We start from the raw sequence: 21,376 nt of genomic DNA, 5'->3' as shown, positions 1-21,376 counted from the left end.
GGTGGTGGAGATGCTCGTTCAGGTATACAAGTGGTCTCTCCCCTTTTGCTCTAACACCCCCAGTCTCTTTGCACACCCCGGCTTCCTTTTCAAGTCTTCTGTGAGGTGGAAAGTGAGGGATTAATTGCTGCCATGTTAGCTGGGTAGCCAGCAGCTTGCCCATCTCTCCATCCTTCTGTTGCCCAAAGTACCCTTTCTCCTCCTCCTCCTCCTCCTCCTCCTCCTCCTTGACCCATTAATGAGCTTAGGCAGGCCAGGATTACCAAAGGGATTTTGTCCTTCCCTTCTGGGCAGCGTCTGCCTAACATGACTCACTGAGAAACCGAAATACGGAACCATCGAGAAGACAGCCTCTTAAGTGGCGCGGAAGGCGAAAGCGAACTGGGGCAAAAGCGTCGGAGGGATTGGATAGAACGCAAAGCCCCATCTCCGTCTCGGCCTGTATAAGCGTGAGCTGGAATCTGATTAATTTCAATATCCGGAGAGGGAATTTACAATCACAGCATGGTTTGGGGCGGGGAGCAGAGAGGAGAAGGTGACAGACAACAGAAGAAATTCTGCCGTGGCAGGTTCATTCCTCTGCATCTTCAGGTTGGGCTGAAAGAGACGCTTGCCTGAAATCCTAGAGCAGGCACCCCCAAACTCGGCCCTCCAGATGTTTTGGGACTACAATTCCCATCATCCCTGACCACTGGTTAGCTAGGGATGATGGGAGTTGTAGTCCGAAAACATCTGGAGGGCCGAGTTTGGGGGTGCCTGTCCTAGGGAGATGCTTCTAAGCAGGGGCAGGTGGACTTCAACCTTGCAAGATCTTATTTGGGCTTATTTCCCCCAAAAACCCTGAGGCTCATCAGCCACAACCAGAGGGGCATGGGCAACCCAGTCAGATGGGTGGGGTATAAATAGTAAAAATATCATCATTATTATGGAATAGGACATCTCTATTTTCATCGGAGAAGTGCTGGAGGGTATGTCTGTCTGTCTGTTTCACTAAGGGTACATTCAGATGTGGGGATATCGGGTTAGTTTTGCTGATTATACTGCTTCCTTTCACAGTGCAGGATGTGTTGTGTTACGTAACTGTGGCTTTTTGACAGATACAGCAGCGCATCATGCTAAATTTCTTTCACACCAGTAGGTGTGGGGGTGGTGTAGCAACAATAAACACCATTGGATGATGTCATTGCTCACCTACGCTTTTCACACATGCGTGTTTCTGTTCCATCATGGTTCCCTCATGAAAACGGCAGGAAAATGGTGTTTGCCGGTATACTGCCCCAAATTTTGTCACTTCATTCCTGTGATTTTTTCCCAATTGAGGGGGCTGCAAATGGATTTTTTTCTGGAATCAGATAACAGAACTGAGTGCTAAATGCGTACAATATACTCTTGGTTTTTCTGGAATGGACATTGACATCAAGTGAAAGCTCACATATAATGTGGAAATTAAGCAGCAGGGAAGCATCAGGGAATTGGAATAAACTGCCAAGTGAAAGCAGACTAACTCAGGCTCATTAATTTCAGCTCACCTTCTCTGAACAGGGCAGAATTAGAGACACTCTCCGTCTTTTTCTTCCCCTCAGAAACTGTTATCAGCCATTTATTGTCTACCTTTGCAAATCTCCCATAAACAATGTAAATGTCTTTTGAGTTGTTCAAAGCCTACCATCAGCAATGCAAATGTTTTGTGTTATAACAAAGCATGCGCGCACTTCTTGTGTGAAAATTTGCCCCCTTTCCATTCTTCCAGAGTCCTTCAAAAGGTTTGCATAGTCCAATGTGCCCGCCTGAATTTGCCCAACAAAAAGGATCATTTACCTAATTCCAGACAAGAAGCTACGCTAGCCTGTTGCGTCAAAAACAGCAGAGCCTTGTGTGACCTGAGAGACTCACAGTGCAATCCTATACACCAGAGTTACATCCACAATGTGTGATTAAAGCACTCTATTGCGTCTTTAAACAGTGATGGCTTCCCCCAAAAGAATTCTGGGAGCTGTAGCTTGTTAAGCACAATGAGAGTAGTTGGTAGACACCAATTCTTCTTACAGAGCTACAATTCCCAGAGTTCACTGGGAATTGAGATTGATACCACTCTATTCTACCTTGGTCAGACCACAACTGGAATACAGTGTCCAGTTCTGGGTGCCACAATTTAAGAAGGATATTGGCAAGCTGGAACGTGTGCAGAGGAGGGCGACTGAGATGATCAAGGGCATGGGTCGGCAAACTAAGGCCCGGGGGCCAGATCCGGCCCAATTGCCTTCTAAATCTGGCCCATGGACGGTCCAGGAATCAGCGTGTTTTTACATGAGTAGAATATGTGCTTTTATTTAAAATGCATCTCTGGGTTATTTGTGGGGCATAGGAATTCGTTCATCCCCCCCAAAAAAAATATATAGTCCAGCCCCCCACAAGGTCTGAGGGACAGTGGACCGGCCCCCTGCTGAAAAAGTTTGCTGACCCCAGATGAAGGGCCTAGAAACCAAGCCTTATGAGGAGCGGTTGAGGGAGTTGGGTATGTTTAGCCTGGAGAAGAGGAGACTGAGAGGAGATATGATAGCCATCTTCCAATATCATAAAGGCTGTCACGTGGAAGATGGAGCAAGCTTGTTTTCTCCTGCTCTGGCAGATAGGACTCGAACCAATGGCTTCAAGTTACAAGAAAATAGTTTACAACTCAACACCAGAACTTGATGTCAGTAAGAGCTGTTTGACAGTGGAACAGACTCCCTCGGTAGGAGGTGAACTCCCTTTCCTTGGCGGATTTTAAGCAGAGACTGGATGACCATCCTGTCCTGGATGCTTTCGTTGAGATTCCTGCATTACAAGGGGCTGGACTGGATGACCTCCAGGGTCCCTTCCAACTCTATGATTCTACTATTGCGAAACTATTCTGGGAAGCATCTGTGAGTCGGGAGATGCGGAGGACATTCAGTGCTATTTGTTACGATGCCTTTTATATACATCCCCTTGACAAAAATTCCTTGATTCCATCCTTTGCTCTCTTTCCAACCAAACTCCTCTTGAGCAAATCTCTATTTTACTGGCTGGCAATAATGCATTTATTACTGCACAGGCTGCAAAATTTGCCTTGGCTGCAAGTAAGTTGAGAGCTAGGCACGAAGACAAGTATCATAAGGGAGAGAGTGAGACGTGGAGTGCTTAACTTATGCAACAGGGATCTTTGCATTTTTGTATGTTTGCTTTGCTGCTGTTGTTCAGTTTTAAATCAATTATTTGTATCCGACGCATTGTGACCAATTGTGATGGCTTAAAGCTTTTACCAATAAAGATTCAGTCGTTCATTCATTCATTCACTCACTATTCTGGGAGTTGTAGCTCCAGCTTAGAGCTTCTTCTTATAGGGAAAAGGCCATAGATCAGTGGCAGAGCATGCAGAAGAAAATCCAGGTTTTATCCCTGGCATATCCAGGTAGGTTTGAGAGAGATCCTTCCCTGAAACCTGAGAAATGGACTGTTGATCTGACTTAGTATCAGACAGCCTTGGGCTCCCTGAATTTGCCGAATCCTCTTCTAAAGCCATCCAAGTAGGAGGCCATCGCTGTTTCCTGCAGCAACGAGTTCCACAGTTCCACCATGCACTTTTACAGCTCCTCCAGACATCAGCAATGTGGTAGCCTTGAGGAAGTGGAGCAGAACAACTAAAAAAAGAAATCAGAATAAATCAAACCACTGGTGCACTGTTGTTCTGTCAAAAACATGTTGCAGAAGACACCGGCGATAAAACGCCGGTGTGGCGTGCCTGTAAAGATGGGAACTGAAAACAAAACAGCCTGGACTGAGCTCTTTCTGACAGATGGCAAGAGGTTTTAGTGGGAGGGGAGAGAAAATCCGCAGTTGCTCTTGCAGGACTGTGTGGGTGGCGAGATCAAGTGCTTCTCCAGGCCGTGGCGGCTGGGCAGGGAGGGGGGAGATGGAAGAGGCCAGATCAAGAAACAGAGTGCAGTTATTTCCGCTGCAAGCGAGTGGCTGCAGAGGCAGCTTCAAAAGCATCCGGAGGCGGGAGAGGCCTTGATCTTCAACAAAGTCTCAAAGGATGCTTCGAAGACCGCCATTTTGGGGAAAGGATTCAGCCACACACTGGCCAATTTGGGCTGTGCAATTAAAGTTGATTGGGAACTCTAGTGCAGCAAACCTGCCTTCCAAAAGAAAAGGAAAATATGGACCTTTTTTTTTTTGCAACGGATGGGGAAAATGTACCAGAAAGCATGGGAGAACAACTGCTTGAGACGATGTTGCATCCTTTGGCAAACAAATTCAGAGTGAAGTCTCTGTAAATCACTGATGTTCTCTAGCTCTCTGCAGACAGGTGGTCTGGGAGCAACCTCAGGTCCAGAAAACCTCTCTCTCCCTCACTCCCGTTGAACTCTATCTCTTTGTCAATACGGGGCTGTGTTTTCCACTAAAATGAGTATGCATTTCTTTATGAAAAGGAAATATCTAGCCTGCCTTCCCACTATAAACAAAGTGGATTCTATCAAAAGTTTAAAGTGCTTAGCCTTAGGGAAGGCTGCATAGCTCAGTGGCAGAGCACCCGCTTTGCATTCGTAAGGTCCTGGGTTCAATCCCCGGCGTCTCCAGGTAGGACTGGGAACGCCCCATGTCTGAAATCCCTGGAGAGCTGCTGCCAGTCAGTGTAGGCAGTACTGAGTGGGATAGACCCGACTGGCTGATTTGTTTGTTATGGGGCAGCTACCTCTGTTTCCTAAGCACAGCAGACTGAAACCACACTACAATGATACAGCACCAGCAGGTGCCGTGGCAATCAGAAAAATCAATAAAAACAGGCACACATGGCTGTTAAGGAAATGTTTGCATTGTGTGGTTAACAAGGAAGGTCTCAGGCATGTCCTTTTCTACAGCGGGAATCATAGAATACTCTCTAAGTTAACTTAAGATTATAGAATCACAGAGTCGGAAGGATAATCTAGTGCAGAGGTTTTCACCCTTTTTGAGTCCATGGCTCCCTTGACCAACAACATTCTTTCTGCGGCACCCTCAGGAGCCCAGCTGTGCAACCCATCACCTGCAGAAGTGACAGCCTCTAGCCCCTTTCTGAACACCCTACCTTGTGGAGTTTTCCCTCAGCCTCCTCTCCTCTCCCCTCTCCTTGGGAGTCCTCCGGGCAGCTGCTGCCCCTGATCTCTGAGCTGCACCCCTCTCCTGCCCCAAAGAGAGATGCCTCCTCTCACTGCCCCACAGGGACCTCGGAAGAGGATATTCCCAACCTTAGTGGCCCAACAGAGACTGGCCAAAGGTGAATGTGAGGCCAGTACTTTACCTTGGGAGGCGGTAGGGTCAAAAGCTGGCACTCAACTTCCAGGCAGGCCTTGCACACAGCAAGCACAAGAAAGGCCAGCAGGGTACCCACTTGCCCGCCTCTCGCTGTTCGCCTTTCCCAACAGCAAGGACTGGCAGACTGGCTGGTGGGGCTCCCTCGCCCGCTTGCTTGCTTGCTTGCTTGCTCACTCTGAGGCCACCTCAGCTCCTGGCAACCAGCACCCCCTGGCCAGCCCCAGAGGCACCATTCGCCTTTGAAGCTTGTAGCCAGAGCTGCTGTAACAAACAGCTGTGCAAGCCTTTGGGAGGCAGAGACATGAGAGGGCATCAGGGGAGGGAAGGAAGGAAGGAAAGAGAGACAGAGGCCAGTGTTGCCCGCGGCACCCCTGACCATCGTTCAAGGCACCTCAGGGTGAAAACCACTGATTTAGTCCATCCTTCTGCAATGCAGGAATCTTTTGACCAAAGCAGGGCTTGATCTCACGACTCTAGCAACCCAAGGTATGTGCTGGGGTTCTTGAAACCTTTCACCACTTGGAAACTGGGGTGTGCCTAAGAAAGCCGCCGTGTTCCTTCCAAAGCTCTCTTCCTAAGTCCCATCTTTGTTATTTCAGCTTTGTTCCAGGCCTCCTTCCCAGCCATGTCGCTGCTTGTGTTGGACGAAACAGCAGGCGATCTGCCAGTGCGAGACACCAATCAGAAGCCCTCCGTGATAGCGGCTATACAAGGTCAAAATTTTGATGGGGAAGAGTGTTTTTTTAGGGCATTTGCTACAATAGTTGTGTTGCTGGCTCTTAAACTTTCATAAACAGAGCTGCGAATGGAATTCAGATTCCGTGTCAAGAAAAGTTTAATTCTGCAACCGGAATAAATTATGTCAATCTGCATCGATTTGATCATTTTGGGTTGTTATTACCACAGTCATGCAAATGGGTAAACTGTGCAGGATACTGAAATTCCACCATTTCTTGACCCATGAATTTCCTGATCTGTCCCCTCTGGTATTTCTCATTCAGTTTTATCATATTTTGACAGTTTATCTTTGCAGCCCAAAAGACTAGCAACTTTTCTTCCTTGCTTCCCCTGCTCAAGGAAGCTTCAATTCCTTAGAGACTACATTCTGACATTTCCACAGTGCAATACCAGAAATTGTAGCGTTGAGTTAGGTGTCCTTCACTGCACAGATAATATTTACAAAGAGTGTGGTGCAATGTGAAACTCAGGTTGAAATTCTCTCAGTTTCACATACAGTCCTGCCTTTCCAAAACTTAATGCAAACTCCCCTCAAGACGTTTGAGCTGCGTGCAAGCAGAGCATGAATATGTAGGTGCATAGTGATGAATTCAGGGCTATAGCTCAGTATGAGAGCATCTGCTTTGCATGCAAAAGGTTCCAGAGTCAAACCCTGGCATCTTTAGGTAGGGCCAGGAGAGACTTCAGTCTGGAACCCGGAAGAGCAGTTGCTGGTCAAGGTAGATAAATGGTGCAATTGTTTGGTTCAGCACAAGGCAGCTTCCTATGTTGCTATGTTTCTAGAATTGGAAGGAAGGTTCTTTGAAAATAGGGCTCAGAAACTCCCTCGTAGCTGGACAGGCTAAGAGGGTATGGCCCTAAAGGGTAAAGGGACCCCTGACCATTAGGTCCAGTCACTGACGACTCTGGGGTTGTGGTGTTCATCTCACTTTATTGGCCAAGGGAGCCAGCGTACAACTTCCAGGTCATGTGGCCAGCATGACTAAGCCGCTTCTGGCGAACCAGAGCAGCGCACAGAAACACCGTTTACCTTCCCGCTGGAGCGGTACCTATTTATCTACTTGCTCGTGCTTTCGAACTGCTAGGTTGGCAGGAGCAGGCACCAAGCAACAGGAGCTCATCCCATCGCAGGGATTTGAACCTCCAACCTTCTGATCGGCAAGCCCTAGTCTCTGTGATTTTAACCCACAGCGCCACCTGCGTTCCTTTCCCTACAGGGTACCCTTATGCAAAAAGAGGGTTGGTAAATAAAGACAAACCCGCTTCCTTTTGTGGCATGCCAAGAAGTATAGCGGGGGGGGAGGGTAGTCTACCGTGCCAGTGGCAGCGCAATACTTTCCTTGCCGTGGCTGCTGGCAACCCACATTACGACACTGTGCCCGCCACCCCCATCTCTGAGCTGTGCAAGATTCCAGGGGTTCCAGTCGCACACCTAGGGTTTGTGTTTCCTCCTGAGAATATGAGGCACAGCGGACCCTGTGGTGTCTTTAGAATATATGGTTTATTTACGTGTAGGTGCAACCTGGGTCTATGTTGTACAGGATCACAGCATCAGCACCACCAAAAAAGATGCTGCTTTTCCCATAGCCCCAAAAGCCTTGGATTCCAGCAGAAATCAGACATGGTTCTCTTGCCTCCACCTTCTAGCTCACGTAACTCAAAACTCCTTTATTTTTCTAACTATCAGCAAGTTGAGGGAGAGAGGCTCCCACCCATTTGTCATCTGGCACAGAGTCGCTTCCTTTGTTATTTTAACAACCCCTATGTAGGTCATTACCTCACCAGGAAGCTAGCCTGGCTATTCCAGGAGTTTGAATCCTTGCTTAGATTACAACACTTGCTGGATCCAGGAATTTGAAGGAGGCCCCCGCATATATCCTACCTGCCTCAAACTCTTAATACTATGTTGTTATGCAGTGGGTTTGTCTGTGCAATTCTTATTTCCTCAGTCTCCCCCTCTCCATGCATAAACCCATGTTCTTTATGCAAGATAAAGATATTGATAATTCTACTCTGTATTGTTTTTAATATTTGGTTGGAAGCTGCCCAGAGTGGCTGGGGAAACCCAGCCAGATGGGCGTGGTATAAATAATAAATTATTATTAAATTATTATATTATTATCTCCATCTCCAAACCCCCTTTCCTCCAGATGTGTCATCTTCTGCTGTCCTCCCTGCCAAATCCCAAGGGTTGAAAACATGGATGAAAGGTAGGCGAGGTCATGAAATTCACTGTCTTTATGCGTCGTATCAAACTTTTCACATAACCACTCCCTCTAATAGCAAACCCCAATGGTACGTGCCAAGAAAAATTGAGATGAAGCAGGACTACTGAGAAACAAGATGGAAGTGTCCACCCGACTGGGGAACTTTGAGGTTTCTAGAAGTACATATTAACTAGGGTTGCCATATCTCAAAAAGTGAAAATCCGGACAACAACATTGTTGAAGCCTTTTTTGGCAAGTTTTTGAACTATTTCTTAAAGAAGGTCACCCAAAACAACTCTGCCAACATGGGTTGCCATACGCCCAGATTTTCCAGGACATTTTCCCGATTTCCACCCGGACACTGCTTCCTACAGCGGTACTCAGGGTATGTTCAGGATATTCCGGACATATGGCAACCCTATATTAACCCTCCCCCAACTGTCCAATGAGAATTAAGCATGGTCAGCTGAGCACAGGATGTTGAGTGTGTTGGAAAAGGAAAAGGGGAAACTGAGGTGACGATGCCCTACTTCAGCTCTTTATCGCTTAGAGTATCATTGAGGAGAACATGGTTGGCCAACAAGAACCTTGTATCCTTATACATAATAATTCCCATGATGAAGAGGGCTAGCATTATGTAGTTAGAGTGTTGGGCTAGGACTGGGGAGACCTAAGTTCAAATCCTCCCACAACCATGAAACTCACTGTGGTCTTAGGCCAGTCACTCTCACCAGAGCCATTTTTTAGGAGCAGGCAGCCTAGGTGGCCACCTGGAGCCCTGGATTCTGCAGGGTGGAGTGCCTGGCCTAGTACAACTAGAGGGTGAAACTTAATTTTTGCAAATGCATTAAAAACCATCAGCTTACAGCCATGTTTGACCTCCACCCAATACATGGTGCTATCCTCCCAAGCTAGTTAACATTTGTAGAATCCTCTCCAATGGCCTGAAGACTGTCATGAATGATGAAATCACGAAATCTGCAAGATTTCTGTATGGGTAGAAACTTCTTCCTTTGTTAACAGACCACATAGAGGATGATGTTCTTCCCAATTCTTTTGCTGCTCCCCAGCATCAGGTTCACTGGCAAGGACTCGGCGCCAGATAAACCGAGTGAACCGCACAGAGCTAGAGGACGGGTTCTTGCGACTTCACGATGAAAATCTCCTGCTCAAAGAGTTTGCCCGGAAGCAAGAGGACAGGATCAAAAGGTAAAAGGGAGTGACAGCTATTAATTAAATTGTTGTCCGTAGTCAGAGTATATTATTGTGTGTTGTCCATTACTCACAATCAACTGGCGGATGGTTCAGTGAATAGGTGTTTAAAATCTAATGTCTTGCAGAAATGACTATAGTAAGCTAGAGTTCACATCTAAGACCAGCTTCAATGTGCCAAACAATAATAAAGAGAATGTTGCTGAGTCTACATAGGTCCCTCACCACTGAGCTATCCCAGCCTGTCATCATAGTTCAGAGTAGTCTATCGTCTCCGTAAACCACATCCCTCTCTCCTCTTCCACTTCCTGACCACCCTAATCTGGGTGGTGGCAGTTGGGTTTTGTGTTATATGTCTAGTTCAGTCAATAGAACTGGAAGTGTTGCATTAATTAAGATCAATTGAGCCGATGCTTTCCTTTGTTCCATGAATGCCTCTGTTCAGTGAAGACTAATGCTACATTCTGCCACCAGGTGTCGCTGTCGTGCTAATTGTGTTCTCTGTGTGCATGATGAAGCCAAGAGCACCATGGAGGCCTCTAGTGGCAGAATGCAAGCATTGCAACACTGCAAATTAAAAAAACAACAACACGGAAGGAAGGGGCTTCAGTCTAATGAGCATTTAAACTAGCCGTCACACAAGTCTTTGCGATAACAGAAAACACATATACAGATTGCACCATCAACACACCGTCTCACATCAGCCATATTTTCCCAAGTCTGCTAATAATAATAATAATTTATTTATACTCCGCCCTTCAGGCTGGGCTTCCCAGCCACTCTGGGCGGCTTCCAACAAAATATTAAAATACAGTAATGCATCAAACATCAAAAGCTTCCCTAAACAGGGCTGCCTTCAGATGTCTTCTAAAAGTCTGGTAGTTGTTGTTTTCTTTGACATCTGGTAGGAGGGTGTTCCACAGGGCAGGCGCCACTATCGAGAAGGCCCTCTATCTGGTTCCCTGTAACTTGGCTATATCTGGTTCTTTCTATCTTTCTTTCTATGACCCCTCTCTGAATCTTTTCCAACATGATTTGGCCTTCTTAAATGGTGCCCAGAACTTGAATCTCAAACATGGTCCTATGAACACCAGTTACAGAGGTTGTATTATTTCTTGAGAATGCCAAAACTGGATCTTTTCCTCCCTTTGCTCCATCAGGATGGGCACTAAACTATCAAGGCTCAGCCACGAGCGAATGCAAGTTGACGGGAGACCCAGGAGCTGGATCCGAAGCTCTGGAAGAAACCTGGACCTGGAGGAGGACCTGGAAGGGACTCGGGAGAGGGTTCGGGAACTGGAGAGACGAAATGAGGGTCTAAGGAACCGCCTGCTCTTCTACAAGCAGCAGCTCCAGCTGCAGAGTTTGGGTCGATACGGCCCTTACGGCTATGTCTCTCCCAGGGTAGATACAGGACTTCGGCGGGCACACACAGCCGCTGGACGAGTGCCTGAGAAAGTACGCAAAGGTAAAAAGAACTTGTGGGGAGGTATTGTGTTCATCGGCAGGGAGGTTCTGGGCTGAGCAATGGTTTTGCAATGCTAAAGGACGCATAATGAGTGTCAGGGACTGGCAGGATGCTGACAGGTGGGCAACAGTTGCACTAATGTACAGAGTATGGGAAAGAAGTAAGACGAATTTGAGTACAGGACAGCAAATATGACCTGGCAGGTGTTACTAAAACTTAGTGGGATGATGCAGAAGTCCCAGCAAAAGAAGAATGGATACAAAAACTTATGGGATATGCAGAAATGGCAAAACTTACTGGAAAAATAAGAAATCAAGATTTTTTATAAAAGAATGGAAATGGTTTATTGAATATTTACAAATAAATTGTAAAGAGGCAGGATTATTGTAATAACCTGCAGTTTTGTAAGAGTATATATTGAAAGTAGATGAATAAATGAACAAATTTAGTTAATTTGGATATGCAGAAAATATTAAAAAATCCATTTAAGGAACTACAGAAAGAGGAAGGAAGCCAAGTTTTGAAATGTTAAAATGATTATAAAATTACTGAAATGTATAAAATGGAAAATTATACATATTTTTTTTAAATAATAATAATAATAATAAAAGAAACTTAGTAGGATGATACTCATAACTGGAATGTAGGAATTGAGAGGTAAATCCTGTTCAAAAGGAATAGATGAAACAGAAAGGGAAGAGGAGTGGCATTATATGTAAAGGATGTGTACACTTGTGAAGACCCAGAGCATGGAAGGCAGGTTGAGAATTTGTGGTTAAATTTGGAGGAGAAGGAAACAACAGTGACTTTGTTGTAGATATCTGCTAAGGACCTCTAAGCCAGGCTGAAGAATTGGATGATGCCTTCTTGAGCAGATGAGCAAACATTCAAAACGGAGAGATGTAGTAGTCATGGGAGACTTCAATGACCTCAGTACCTCTTGTAACTAAAATTAGGCTAAGAATGCCAGGTCTAGCAACCTCTACCACATGTGGTGGACCTGTGGTAGAGTGAAGGGCTTCTGGGAATTAATTTACAATGAACTTAAAAAATCTTTAAGTACACTTTTCCAAAAAACCCCAAAGCCTTTCTACTGGGATTGACAGGGAAGGAAATTAAAAAGAAAGATAAAAATCTCTTTCTGTATGCCACGACGGCTGCAAGAACTATCTTGGCTCACAATTGGAAAACAGATGTAATACCTACCATTATGGAATGGCAGGTTAAAATGATGAATTCCGCAGAACTGGCCAGAGTATCAGGAAAACTACGAGATCAGGACAAACAGAAGTTTCAAGAAAGCTGGAGTATATATTTGGTGTACATAAGAGACGATTGTAAAACCTTAAAGACACTGGCAGGGTTAGAATGACTCTAACAGCGTATGGTAAAAATAAAGTTAAATATACAGAATACGCGATGTTAGAAAATATATGATACTTACCGAAGGGGTGGAGGGAAGTCCGAAGCTCGGCAGAGCTAAAGATAAATATGTGATTTATTTGTATAATGAATGTATGTTTAATGAAAAATTAAAAAAAATTATTGGGGGAAAAAGAAAAAAGAATGCCAGGTCTAACAAATTCCTCCATTCCCTCGCTGACAATTTCATTTCCCAGAAGGGTGGAAGAAGCAACAAGCGACTAGCAGGCTGTTGACTGGGGTGCAGTGGGGATGGGGGGACTCAGGAGAGGGGGGCAGTGAATTGTGGTAAACCGTATGAGCCAGGAGACAAAAGCCGGAGGCAGGGGAAGCATCACAGCTAGAGGTGGGGCGCAGGATGGATCAGAAGAGGCAGTTCAAGCAAGTGGAGGGCCAGGTGCTTCCCCACCCTCTCCTGCACCAATGTCTCCCAGAACCAGGAGGGAGCTGAAGAGAGAAGAGCAGAGGCAGCTTTCACACGGGCACAGCCTCCAGCTGTGTGCGTGCAGCCCATAAACTGAGGGAGAGGGAGTGAGCCCCTGTTGCTACCACAGAGCACAGACCTGGGAATAGTTGCCTAGATGCTAGAGTGGTGTGCATAGAAACAACTGTAAGTGTCTGCTTTTAACAATAAAGAGTTAACTATCTTCCATGTGCATTGCTTTGACCCATGACAGTAGACTTCATTGAAGCTAATTGCACTGGCTTTTCGTGGACCCTACTGGTTTTTCTCTATAGAATGGGTGACCCAACAGGGCGTGGGCTGAGGCGCATGATGTGTTGATCGTAATTATTTATATTGTTTGGCCCAGCAGGAATGCGGGTTCAAGGGCCGGCGATCAGACCAACCCACACAGCTCCTGCCCGCTATGGCGATCACACTCTGGAGGGATCTCGAGTTGAAACGGAGAGACTGTGAGTCTTGCCTGCCCATCCTACCCTCAACCGTTTGGCTACTGCGATTCTTTTCTTTTCTTTTGAAATAATCTTTATTTGGTTTAACAAGTATAAAATTATAACAATACAATCATAAAGGTAAAGGGACCCCTGACCATTAGGTCCAGTCGTGACCGACTCTGGGGTTGCGGCGCTCATCTCGCTTTCTTGGCCAAGGGAGCCAGCGTACAGCTTCCGGGTCATGTGGCCAGCATGACTAAGCTGCTTCTGACGAACCAGAGCAGCACATGGAAATGCCGTTTACCTTCCCGCCGGAGCGGTACCTATTTATCTACTTGCACTTTGACGTGCTTTCGAACTGCTAGGTTGGCAGGAGCAGGGACCGAGCAACAGGAGCTCACCCCGTCGCGGGGATTTGAACTGCCAACCTTCTGTTCGGCAAGCCCTAGGCTCTGTGGTTTAACCCACAGCGCCACCCGCGTCCCTAATACAATCATACACATCCACATTTACAGATTCCTCCGAATCTCTGGACTTCCCATCTCCCCTCCATGGTTCCTATTCTTAAACCTTTTCTCCTGCATCTTTTCCATGTTTTATATAACTCCATTGTCTCCATAGTACTTGCTACATTACAAGTGTTACTGTAATCCTGCTAGTGTTTTCATCTGCTTACAGTATGTCACTGTTTTATATATATGTCATTATATTGTAATTCACTTTGAGATGGGAGTAAAGGTAAAGGTACCCCTGCCCGTACGGGCCAGTCGTGTCCGACTCTAGGGTTGTGCGCCCATCTCACTTAAGAGGCCGGGGGGCCAGTGCTGTCCGGAGACACTTCCGGGTCACGTGGCCAGAGTGATGAAGCTGCTCTGGCGAGCCTGCACCAGCACAGCACACGGAAACGCCGTTTACCTTCCCGCTATAAAGCGGTACCTATTTATCTACTTGCACTTAAGGGTGCTTTCGAACTGCTAGGTGGGCAGGAGCTGGGACCGAAAGATGGGAGCTCACCCCGCCACGGGGATTCGAACCGCCAACCATGCGACCGACAAGCCCTAGGCACTGAGGTTTTACCCACAGTGCCACCTGCGTTTGAGATGGGAAGGAATGACATAAATAAATAAATAAATAATGTTAATGCATGCAAATGTTAATTGGATCCTCTCCTCTTCCCATTTTCCCAGGGACAATGAGCTGGAAACGAAGCAGCTATTTTTGTTTTCTTCCTTTCAGTACCCAGAGCCTGGTCCTTGCAGCGTTGGAGCTGGATCCTGAGTCGCTGAGTTCCACACACGGCAGAGATACGGACCCAGAAAGCGCCCGCTCCCTGCAGCGCCACCTAGAGGTCCGGGAACGCCGGTACAATGCCTGCACAATGCTTCATTCACGTATTATTTGGTCCATGTTAAATCAGTCTCTCTAGCTCTGTTTTAAGGTCTTCTCAACTCTTGTTCCATTTCTCACCAAAACACTTAAATCGAACTTAATCCGTTCCGGAGAGAGCCAGATTCTGGGATGTCAAAGTATATATTTTCCGGCTTGAGTTTAAAACGGGGGAAACCAAACATGACTCATTGATAAGATATAGAGATTTGTAAACTGGGAGTGTTGACATGTGTTTCACTCTGAGTTTTGGCTTGTCATTGATCTTAATTATTTTTTTAATGTTTTAAATAGTTGTTTTTCATGGGTTATTACTGATCATTTTATTGTTTTACTTACTGTAAACAGTTTTGAGATTGGTTGTTTTCCTACACGGTACATGTACCTACGTGGTACATGAATTTTGTAAAATAAATCAAACAAACCTTTATTTTAACTTCTTGCTTCATCAGGAACATAAAAATTCAGATACAGTGGTACCTCGGGTACCACATACCACATACGCTTCAGGTTACATACGCTTCAGGTTACAGACTCCGCTAACCCAGAGATATTACCTCGGGATAAGAACTTTGCTTCAGGATGAGAACAGAAATCATGCTCCGGAGGCGCGGCAGCAGCAGGAGGCCCCATTAGCTAAAGTGGTGCTTCAGGTTAAGAACAGTTTCAGGTTAAGTACGAACCTCTGGAACGAATTAGGTACTTAACCTGAGGTACCACTGTATCTGTATGCAATAGCAGAAATGGCTGGAAAGTATTTTATTACAACCACGCCCCCCCCCCCAAATTTATTAACCTAAAGTAGTTTCCAGCCCTTTTCTTCTCATGAGGGAAGGAGAAAGGAGGGACAGATAAGTGTTGGCAGGTGGGTTTCACATTTAATGCTGGTCTCTTTATCCAACACAGACCTAACAAGACAATCTATTTCTTTTTGATGAGTATTTAAAATCTATTTTTATTAATACAAAGTTCAGTACAAAGTACCTACTTAAAACACACCAGAATAAAAGAAATACTTTTTAAAAAACTAATCTAAAGAGGAACAGGGGCAGAAAGAAGAAAAAAAGGGGGGGAGAAAAAGAAAAAAGAGTGAGAGAAAAAGTAAAGAAAACAGGAAAAGATAAAAAGACTTCCGGTTCTCTGTCCGTCAGCTAAATATAGTATTGACTCATTAACATCCAGCTATTCTATTTTCTATGAGCCAATTTTTTTTCTTCAAATCCAGACATTACAAGCTCATTTTCTCTCCTACGCAAAAAGTCTGCAAGAAGTTCCCAGTCCTTAATAAATGTCAATAATCAGCACCTATTTGTCTGATTTGCTGTTCCAGAGCCGCCATCCAGGAAAACGTGGAGCTGATTCGTCTGCAGAAGCTTCTGAGAGCCAAGAATTCAGAACTGGTGGTAACCAAAGCCCAGTTTGCTGGCTTACAGGAAGTGAGTATTGCAAAATGCGGCCCACTGGGTTTCACTCTCTGGCCCCTGGGCTTCTCCCCAAGCCAAACCATTTCACACAGACATACCGATGATCTTCTGAGCCCTCCCAAGGGATTCAGGCCAGTGGCAACCTGGGGCCGTCAGAGGCAAAAGTGGATGGGATAATGGATGTACATTTTGCCTTTGTGCAGTAGGCTGGTTCCTACACACACACACTCACAAGGCACCTCCCTCTCTTCTCCTTCTAGGCAAGGAAGCGGCATTATCAAAATTCAAGGGCAAAGTCCAGAAAGGCAAAAACACTTGCGGCTGAGGGAGGAAGCAGTGCTAGTGAAGGCCACATTTGAGCCCTAGACCTAAGGTTCCTCATCCTCATCCCTGATCTCAACGGTATTTTCAGTTGTGCTTTACCACAGTTTGTGGTTTTTTGCAGATCCTTTTCAGAGCGTTTTTTAATAGCTGTTTAGATCTAGCCCAAATTATTTAAAAACAGGTCGTGAGGGAAACTGAGGGAACCTGATCCCCACAAACTACTGTTGCACGCACACCACATGACTTCCCCATAAGATTCCTGAGAACTGTTGGACTTCCGGTCCGCTGCGGAGGAGAATGACGGTGTGCTACGTTTCGTCCGCAACACAGAGCCGGCAGAAAGGCTTTGAGGGCAGCGCTAGAGCTCAGTGCACCCCAAAAAAAACCCCTACAGGAGAGTGGTGACCTGAGGGCTCCAGCGGAGCGAAAAATACATTCAATGATTCAATTATTTGACAGTATAGAACAAGGGTCAGCAAACTTTTTCAGCAGGGGGCCGGTCCACTGTCCCTCAGTCCTTGTGAGGGACCGGACTATATTTTTTTGGGGGGGGGAGAAAAGAATTCCGATACCCCACAAATAACCCAGAGATGCGTTTTAAATAAAAGGACACATTCTACTCATGTAAAAATACGCTGATTCCTGGACTGTCTGCGGGCCGGATTTCGAAGGCGATTGGGCCGGATCCGGGCCTTAGTTTGCCTACCCATGGTATAGAGACTCCGTTTTCCTTCTTATATGTGACTTCCGACAAGGAAGGTACTTTTTTCCTCATCCACCCCAATAATCCAGCCCTTTGCTTGCTATTCCTCCAGGCTTACGAGACTCAGCTCCAGCAGGTAACTTTCTCCAGTTCTGTTTGGTGGTGGCAGCATTGGGGGATTGGGACTCCATGGTCCCTCAAGGCTCTAGATCTCACGAATCTTTCCCTTCTTCTTTGCTTCCCCAGAACCAAGAGGCATTGAGGTCAGCTAGCAAGGCCTTGCTAGCTCAGGTTGAAAAGCTGAATGCCCACCTCAGGGAGGAGAGTCAGAAGGTGGCAGCCCTGGAGAGCCAAGTAGAAATCCTTTCTCCACTGCAGGGAATGCTGGAAGATGTAAGTCCTGTCACAAAGAATCCAGAAGAAAATGCTTCTCTCCTAGTTCTCAAACTTCACTCTTTTATTTTTATTGAAACCATTTCTATACTGAGATATACAGTGCTTTTTTTCTATATAAAAAAAGGGAGGGTACTTTCATATTTACTCAAGAAAATCACCATTTTATAGTTCAAATCAGGGAAAATAAATAGAGTAAATGGAGAAAAGTAGAAAGATTCACAAAGTGTTTAGAGGTATGTGTACCCCCAGAAAAAAAGCACTGGAGATATGTGTGATATGCCGCTGAGATGGTGCATTTTTGAATGTTGAAATCTGGACATTGGTTTAATTTCTGTTATAGGAATTCTAAGGTCTCAGATATAGAATAAACGTTGATAATTGCACAAGGAAAACACACACACGGTGCTTTTTTTCTTTAAAAAAATGTTTAGGGGTACTCTCATTTTCCTTCTCGTATTGAAATACTGCCCCTCAATGAGGCCAAACTTAGATTCACAAAATGTTTAGGGGTATGCGCACCCCTACGTCCCCCCAGGAAAAAAAATTGCACAAGTATATAAACCACATGTCTAAACAGTACAGGAGAGCAATCCAAAAACCATCTTGGCTCTCTTAAAGACTCTAAATATTTCCTCTGCCTCCTTAATCCCTCTTGCCTGAGAACACATAGGCAGATAGCAATCGGGGGACGTTCCTGAAGGGATTCCTCTCCTATATCTACGAACCTCCTTCGTATTAGTTGTCATTGAAGATCTGCCTTGCTGTCACTGTATTCTGCCTCCATTCATCTCTGACCGATCATGGACTTAGGAGGACTCCATCCCTTGGGGAATTGGGCAGCAAAAGCCAAACACCCCTATTTTTCTATATCGTTTCCAAAGAAGGATGTCAGTCATATATATGATTTGAGCTTCTTAGCTGCATTTTATGTTTCCTTTATATTTGACAAACCTGGGACCAGCATGTAAAACAGATGGTTTACCACTGAGCCACAGCCCTTCTGCATCCCATGGTTTTGCTCCTCTTGCCCGGCAGAATTATTCTGGTATTCAGAGACATACCTCTTCCAAAACGGAATACAGTGGTACCTCGGGTTAAGTACTTAATTCGTTCTGGAGGTCCGTTCTTAACCTGAAATTGTTCTTCACCTGAAGCACCACTTTAGCTAATGGGGCCTCCTGCTGCCGCCGCACCGCTGGAGCACAATTTCTGTTCCCATCCTGAAGCAAAGTTCTTAACCTGAGGTAATATTTCTGTGTTAGCGGAGTCTGTAACCTGAAGCGTATGTAACCCGAGGTACCACTGTATGGTATACAGTATAGCCATCATGGCTAGAAACCACTGGTAGAGTTATATCCTCTATGCATTCGTTTAAACCCCTTTTGAAGCCATGCAAGCCATTGGCAGAGTCAAAAATAAAAACAGAATATTTGCCCACCTTGTTTCCCATCCAATCTCTGGGCCACCACTGGCAGCTTGGATTCCACAACAAGATCCTGTATTGTGTTCCCTTTTTCAGTTTCAGGATAGAGTCCGGGACCTGGAGAAGGAGCGAGATTTGCTGAAGGAAGATTACGACAAACTGCTGGAGAGGTGAGAGATGGGCTGGCGGGAAAGGATAAGCAACATTCGTGCTGCAGTTGGGAACTTCAGGCACAGGGCCAAATGTGGCCCTTCAATTCTCTCTGTTTGAGCCATAGGACTTTCCAGGTCAAACCCTGTTATGTACTGAAGTTCTCACCCTGGGTCAGCAGGGGGATACTGTGGATAGTTTTCACTCAGGTCTGCATGTGCAAATAAGGAATTGAAAGTGACGTTCAGTGATTGGATAGTTACAGAAAGTTGTTACTGTTGCTTTGTAGTGGAACGCTATTTAAGCAGGTTGGCTGAACCCTTCAGCCCAGTTCTGTTCTGGCCTGTGAATAAACAAGAGCTGTTTGAAGAATTGCTGTGTCGTCTGATATGTTCACCCACAACTTAACAAACCCGTTCCTCAGTGAAGCCCACTTTCCCCACTTATTGAATGTTTTTGTTTTGGCCTGTTTGTTTTAGAATGTGTCTGTGAACTCTGATATTGGTCACATTCACATAATAATAATAAGAAGAATGTGGTACCTCAGGTTACATACGCTTCAGGTTACATACACTTCAGGTTACAGACTCCGCTAACCCAGAAATAGTACCTCAGGTTAAGAACTTGCTTCAGGATGAGAACAGAAATTGTGCAGCAGCGGGAGGCCCCATTAGCTAAAGTGGTGCTTCAGGTTAAGAACGGACCTTCAGAACGAATTAAGTACGTAACCAGAGGTACCACTGTAATAATAATATTTCTGACTCATTTATAGCGTCCCCCCTCCTTGTGTGTAGATCCACCTTGGGTTGCCCCAGTCACTCTGGGTGGCTTCCGACACATATAAAAACATTAAAAAGCATTACAGATTAAAAGGCTTCCCTGTATAGGGAAGCACTGACTAGGATGCCATTCAAAGCACTATGGTATCATTTTAAGCACTTATGGCTTCCCCAAAAGAATTCTGGGAACTGTAGTTTGTTAAGGGTCCTGAGAGTTCTTAGGAGACCCCTCACATTTTTTGCGGTGGTTGAACAATCAACCCCTCTTCGTAGGGAATTCTGGGAATTGTAGCTCTGCGATGGGGGGATACACTCAAGAACCAAAACAAACCGCAGCTCCCAGAATGATTTGAGGGGAGCCATAACTGCTTGAAATGATATCATAGTGCCTTGAATGTATGGTGTGAATATGGCCAATATCTTTGGGTAAACCTGGATGAAAGACAGAGGCGTGTAGAAATAGACGGGCATTTTTGGTATGGAAAAAGGGCTCCTCACTAGAATTTACAGAAACATAGGCAAGGATTTTGTGGCCCTTTTGGATATGCAGCAAATCTATGTGTCTCTTTAGCTGCCTCAGCAATACCCAGCACCCCCTAGACGTGGTTCCCCAGAAGGACAAAGCCCCTTGCTTGGAAGAAGAACTCAGCTCAGCAACTGCAGAGAAGCAGAGACTGCAGGAGAAGCTGGAGAAGGAAAGAGGTGAGGGGGCCAACGGGAGGCTGGCAGGGAAATGACGGAATAGGCAAAACACGTCCCCTTGCATCTCACACGGGTCACTAACAGTGAAGTTCGAAACAAGAGGTGGGGGACCGCAAGCCCAGGAAGCAGATGCGGCCCTCTGCACCTTTCTGTCTGGCCCTCGGGTCAGTGGCGTAGCGTGGGGGGTGCAGGGGGGGCGGGCCGCACCGGGCGCAACATCTGGGGTTAGGGCAAATCCATGGGTTAGGGGGCGCAAATCCACGGGTTAGGGGGCGCAAATCCACGGGTTAGGGGGCGCAAATTACTTGCCTTGCCCCGGGTGCTGACAACCCACGCTACGCCACTGCCTCGGGTCTTTGGTCAAGTTGGACTGCAGCCTATTGCAGAAATGTCGCCTCACTTGCCCCGCCCACTTTTGCCTCTGGCCCCACCCACCACTGGCACGCGGCCCCCAGAAGGCTGCCTGTGAGGGAATGTGGCCCTTGTTCTTGCTGCTGTTGTTTCATTGGCTTTTATAAATACCTTCCCCCTGCTCCAAGCTCAGATGTGGACTGATAATTAGAATTGAGGGTAAAAATAATTGACAAGTTGCAGGAAAGGAACGGTCAGGCCTATTGAGAACAGGTAGCAGGTGGCAACCTTGCAATTCATCTCAAATCCTTGCTTTCCCCCCATAAGCTCTGAACGAGGAACTGAAGCAGGAAGTGAGCCAGCTGCTGCAGGAACGCCCACAGGAAGTCGGCTTCTTGCGGGAGAAGGCGGCCATCTTGGATAACCAGACTAGAGAGGAAGACTTTCCATCCAGTCTAGTAGTTGAGGTAGGCACTGG

At 46.0% G+C, this 21,376-nt stretch overlaps 1 protein-coding gene across 2 annotated transcripts in view; it reads left to right on the top strand.

Moving 5' to 3' along the window:
- The first annotated feature begins 360 nt into the window (after positions 1 to 360).
- The window catches only part of RPGRIP1 (RPGR interacting protein 1), a 40,290-nt gene continuing 19,274 nt past the window's right edge, over positions 361 to 21,376 (top strand). The window contains exons 1-13 of one of the 2 annotated variants that reach the window (XM_083581359.1): positions 361 to 449; positions 5,916 to 6,029; positions 8,205 to 8,264; positions 9,332 to 9,470; positions 10,634 to 10,941; positions 13,176 to 13,278; positions 14,497 to 14,622; positions 15,977 to 16,082; positions 17,210 to 17,233; positions 17,344 to 17,490; positions 19,013 to 19,086; positions 20,417 to 20,547; positions 21,226 to 21,365. In XM_083581359.1, coding sequence (XP_083437485.1) covers positions 5,942 to 6,029; positions 8,205 to 8,264; positions 9,332 to 9,470; positions 10,634 to 10,941; positions 13,176 to 13,278; positions 14,497 to 14,622; positions 15,977 to 16,082; positions 17,210 to 17,233; positions 17,344 to 17,490; positions 19,013 to 19,086; positions 20,417 to 20,547; positions 21,226 to 21,365 — 1,446 coding nt within the window. In that variant the 5' untranslated portion in view covers positions 361 to 449; positions 5,916 to 5,941. Of the gene's footprint in view, positions 450 to 5,915; positions 6,030 to 6,209; positions 8,265 to 9,331; positions 9,471 to 10,633; positions 10,942 to 13,175; positions 13,279 to 14,496; positions 14,623 to 15,976; positions 16,083 to 17,209; positions 17,234 to 17,343; positions 17,491 to 19,012; positions 19,087 to 20,416; positions 20,548 to 21,225; positions 21,366 to 21,376 lie in introns of those variants that run through there. The other variant, XM_083581360.1, reaches the window with a different exon arrangement.

This window comes from Podarcis filfolensis (genome assembly GCF_964270895.1).
Source record: "Podarcis filfolensis genome assembly, chromosome: 13".
In the NCBI taxonomy this organism is placed as follows: domain Eukaryota; kingdom Metazoa; phylum Chordata; class Lepidosauria; order Squamata; family Lacertidae; genus Podarcis; species Podarcis filfolensis.
Note: the sequence above shows the minus strand (reverse complement) of the source record. Positions and strands in the feature narration are given on the sequence as shown.